We start from the raw sequence: 5,163 nt of genomic DNA, 5'->3' as shown, positions 1-5,163 counted from the left end.
TCTCACAACAAACACACATGATGGGGAACCAATCACCCTCTGGGATGGATCCTAGACTTCCGACCCTATCCATCCCCCAAATGCTGTGTTCTGGATTGCTAGCTCAGAAGCCCAGTTTACAGCTCTGCCAGCTTTCTCCCCTAGAAAGTCCCTGGTGTCTGTGTTCAGGAGAAAGAGAAAACCTATTCGACCCGTACGGCCACAAAAGAGGAATGAAAACCACGTAGAGAAATTAACAAATAACCACAAGCAGTCAGTGACCCATGCAAGATATGGGCAAAAAGCTGTAAAGCTTCAGTAGAGGAGAGCAAACTGAAGTTTGTGCAGGGCTTATCTTGGACCCAAGCCCTGCCACTGAGCGAGGACTAGACGGGATGGGTAATTAGTTCTTCTAGTCCTCTTTCCCCACCCTCGACTTACTGTAGAGGCAAGCTAGTTAAGACACTCTGCAAAGTTGGGTGAGAGTGATGAAACATGCAAAAGAAGGCAAAGGGGAGGGGGAGAACAAACTAAAAAATGAACATCTCACCTGGCATTGGTGCAATCGGTGAACAAAGTTTCAAAGTCTTTTCTGGTGATGAGTTTGCAGCGGTTCACCCCAGGCTGGATGGCCCCCAGACCGCGGAGGATCCGGACCTGCTCCACAGTACACACCACGGGGGATATGTCCAGTCTTTTCAGCTTGGTGTATACCGTGTGCAAGCCTCCCACCAGGTGCTTCAGGAAGAGATCAAAGACTTGCGGCAGGCAAATCAGTTCCTGACCGTCCATCAGGAATGAAGCCACCTTAACACCGTGCATGTCGACCATCCTGCACTCGTTGGTGTTAGTGTTGCCGCTGCCTCCGCTGGCTCCACCGATCCCGCCAACACCAGCGCTGCCGCTGTGGTTATTGGCCATGAAACTGTTGATCATATTATGTGTGAGACGAGAAGGCTCTCCAGGAGTCGAGTACGAGGTTTCTGCCCGAAATAAGCCCCCTGAGATGCTGGCTCCGCTGGAAGTTGCAGAGATCACCGGGGGTGCGGAGACAGCCATGGTCATTCAGTCTCAAACCGTAGGTCTTCGGGCCCTGTGTTCTCGCCCGGTTTCCTCTAGGTCGGCTCGCACTCGCTCCCTCACTCTCTCGCGCTCTCTCTGGCGCGCTCTGCTCTCTCCAAACTGTTATCAAGTCTACAGGAGCCAGTCTCACACGCTCACGGTCACCCACCACCCAAGGAACAGCGAGTAGCCCGGACGCGCAGCTGTCCAAGAACCCACCCCCAACACACCCCCTTCCGAGACTGGCAGCATCCCCCAGCCAATGGATCCCGCCCCCTTCAGCTCCCAAGCGCACCGAATGGCTGCTCCCCTCAAGGAGGTGGAGACTCCCTGGCCGGCCTCCCTGAGGCCTTTCTGGGTTCGCTGGTTAGGGAGGATGGAGCCTGAGAAGGGGGCGGACAGTTCCTCGGCTTCTAGCCTAGCGGTCAGACGGGAGAACCGCCAATTATCACGCAGAGCTCTCCAAGTGGCGGAGGCTACAAGCCCCTCCCCCTCCATGCTCCACTGGCTTTGAGGTGGAAACACAAAAGCGGGACTCCAGTACGTGCCTCTCACAACCCTGTGCCACCCTGCACCTGGGTTCAATTCAAGAAAGGGTGGTGACCGCTCCAATTCCTTTTGCACATTGCTCCCAAACTCTGAGGGGCTGAGATAGCTTCGCCCTGCTTCCAGGAGAAGCACTCGAGTGAGTTCAGAAGTAAACAGTTCCGGCCATCTAGAGCTCTTAGTGTGAATTCTCCGAAACCCGCGCACAGAGGAACCAGCATCCAAAAACGCGCTCAAATCGGAGTTGCAGGTTGCTAACCCGCTCCTGCGCACTATTAGCAGGCGCAGTGAACCTGTGATCACATGGGAAAACAGGCTGAGGGACTTCGGTTTGGGGTGGTGGACGAATGCCTCATTTTACAAGTACTTCCATCACTGTCCTGGATAAACTCAGTATCCATTCCTTACTTTCAAGATGATCCTGCCCCATTCCTGGCTAAAATTGAAAGGAGAAGTTCCCACATGACTCAAAACAGTCATTACAGAATATGAGAGAAGAGCAAGGGTTTGCGCTCTTTAATACTGCATTTTCCCCCTTGTCTGTGGGCTTTGACTGTCCAGTAATTAGAGCTCCACGTCCTGCACTGTAGCTCAAGATTCCTCTTCCCCCACATGTCAAGTGCCCCTGAACGCACTACTAGAGCTAATGATAAGCAAAATGTCTAGGCAAGGTACATTCCAGGGAAAAGGCATGGTCTTTCCCACAAAGCATATGGCAGTTAGATCACTGAAGCAAAATTGTTTTAAGACTCCTTTTCCAGGTTTTGATTCTCTGAAATCAAGATATTTCCTTTCCTGTGTTTCTTTCCTTTACAGGCTGTTATCAGATAGTGAAATCCATGCTTGGTTTTAACCAATGATATAGCCAAGGCAACTTCTCCAATATCTTTCCAAAATGTACATAATTTTAGATCCTTACTAAATTCTATCTAGATCTCTTTGTACTTAGAAGTATCAAGAAATAGGAGTGGGTGAGCTTCCCCCTCCCCTCAATAAGACATAAATAATAAATAATTATTTATTATTATAACAAATAATAATAAATAAATAATATATAATATAATATAACATATAAAATATTAAAAATAATATAATAAATAAAAATAAATAAAACATAAATGTCTTAAATTGGATTTTTCTGCCTCTCCCTTCAACATATTTTCTCCTTTTGTCATTTCATCACCAAGTAGTAAAGAACTACCCTTTGAATTGCTTCATACTGTTACAATGTTTAAAAAGACTTATTTTATTATTTTTTAATTATTATGTTCAATTAGCCATCATTAGTTTTTGATGTAGTGTTCAACAAGTCATTAGTTGCATATAACACCAAGCGCTTTATTTAGAGGGAGAGAGAGAGCACCAGCAGGAGGGGAGAGGGAAAGGGAGAGAGAATCTCAAGTGGACTTCCTGCTGAGGGTGGGGCCGGGCTAGATCTCATCACCCTGAGGTCAGGACCTAAGTTGAAATGAAGAGTCAGATGTTTAACTGACAGTGCCATGCAGGTGCCCCTACCATTATAACTTTAATTGTATGGAGTTAAAATGTTAAGAAGTTGTAATAGTTGCTTTTAGAATACAGTGATTAGTGACTGTAACATAATAGAATAGAATGCATGCAACCACAAAACACTTTTAAAAGGGAGTAAATCATTTTTGCTAGTTTGCTATTGTGGGAAGAAAATAGGAGCAAAAAAAGGACAATTGAAAAGGGATATCAGAGGCAGAAAAATCTTCCACAAAAAGTACAAGTTTTCAAAAAGAATAAAAAAGCACTGGCAGAAATGTTTTTATTTACATTTTTAAAAAGATAAATCCTAAACTGTGTTCAACAGGCATTTTGACAGAAATGGCTATTAAGCTGTTTGTTACTAGAACTTACCTCTGATAACTTGTAATTGAAATTGTTGGATAAGTGTGACTTAACAGGAAAGTTGTTTTCCCATATTTTTTTCTTTTTTTTGAAATTCCTATAAATGCATTAAAAATCCTAAGGCCAAGCTACTCCCCGTATACAGCTGCACTCACAAATCTTTTTTATTTGCAAAGTGATTTGGAGTTTTCAGCAATAGGACATTTATACATATATTATGATGTTTCAAATTTATGAAATGCTGAAATATAAAAAAGAAAGGTAAAACATTGGGCTGCAATCCCTATTTGCAATATTGAAAAACACATGCACTTTGACAACTTTAGAAAAGACAAACTAGATACGTCTTACATGTTTAATGTGATCTGTCAGATAGGTGGTAATATTTTATATTCTTTTATTTTTTAGATAAAGAGAGCACAAGTGGGGAGAGGGGCAGATGGAGAGGGAGAGAGAGAATCTTAAGCAGGCTCCATGCCCAGCATGGAGCCCAATGTGGGGTTCAATCTCACAACCCTGAGATCACCACCTGAGCCAAAATTAAAAGTCAGATTCTTAACTGACTGAGGTACAGGTACCCCTGTAGTAATATTTTAATTATTACCAGAGATTAAGATTCAAATTCTAGTAAAAATACTAGCAAGTAAAATTGGCCATTGATCATTTAAGGGTTAAAGTCCCTCGGAAGTCTGTCAATACACAAAAGACCCTTGGCTTCATTATTCAAATACCTTCCCATTAGCAGTCTTCTAGAAAATAAACTTGGTAATTGTCTTCAGGGATACTTGTAATTTAAAGATTTAGTCATTTAGATCTAAGAAGCCAGATGTTGTCTCCTTGGGTTTTCTTGATATTTTTATTACTCTCTTTCTGTTACTACTACTTCACCTCTTATTATCTATGCTTTGAGACTGAGATGAATTCCACATGGAGAGTTTGTTTTTATCACTGACTTTCATGTCTTTCATAGGTCTAACACTTTTCTAAATAAGGCTGGTTTCTACAAGGCCAGAGGAATCCTTGTGCATCAACACCCTGGAAGTTGGAATTTCATGAAGCAATATAAACTCATAAAAGCTGGGGCACCTGGGTGGCTCCGTGGGTTAAGTCTCTGCGTTCAGCTCAGGTCATAATCTCAGGGTCCTGGGATAGAGCCCCTCATTGGGCTCTATGCTCAGCAGGGAGCATGCTTTTCCCTCCATCTCTGCCTGCCTCTCTGCCTACTTGTGATCTCCGTCAAATAAATAAATAAAATCTTTAAAAAAAATCATAAAGGCTGCAGGAAGCAGAGTACCCTTGGGAGATGACTCTCCATGGAGAGAGGCACTGCACCAAAACTAAGAAAATACTCAAGGGGGTGTGAATTATTTCCAGACAAGAGCAGATGACCCCAACAAGTAAGAACAAAATTAGTACAGATATCGTATCTCATCAAAACAAGTTCTATATGCTCCTATTCCAGTGGAATGATTTGGGGCCTAAATGTGGCTTCTCAGACTCTGAAATGTTATAATCTCCCAAGATTTAATTAGCAATTCACATGTGCTATTAGTTCATATTCGATTTGGAGGGAAGTGTGCTCATTTGTGACTTTTAGATCAGATATTCCATTTTGACATTATCAGTGAGATGCAGATGCTATTTTAATTAAAAATAAATAAATATATTGGCAATCTTACACAGGATTACAAAATGTCCAGAACC

General features: G+C 43.1%; 1 protein-coding gene across 1 annotated transcript; it reads right to left on the bottom strand.

Annotated features, from left to right (window-relative positions):
• Nucleotides 1-483: 483 nt before the first annotated feature.
• On the bottom strand, nt 484-1,241 carry DACH2 (dachshund family transcription factor 2). Its single transcript, XM_045085592.1, has one exon. It carries the CDS (start codon nt 1,042-1,044, stop codon nt 526-528), a length of 519 nt encoding a protein of 172 aa, XP_044941527.1. The 5' UTR covers nt 1,045-1,241; the 3' UTR covers nt 484-525.
• Between the last annotated feature and the right edge of the window lie 3,922 nt (nt 1,242-5,163).

This window comes from Mustela putorius, unplaced genomic scaffold (assembly GCF_011764305.1).
Source record: "Mustela putorius furo isolate JIRA1106 unplaced genomic scaffold, ASM1176430v1.1 tig00000870_pilon_pilon_pilon, whole genome shotgun sequence".
Classification (NCBI taxonomy): domain Eukaryota; kingdom Metazoa; phylum Chordata; class Mammalia; order Carnivora; family Mustelidae; genus Mustela; species Mustela putorius.
Note: the sequence above shows the minus strand (reverse complement) of the source record. Positions and strands in the feature narration are given on the sequence as shown.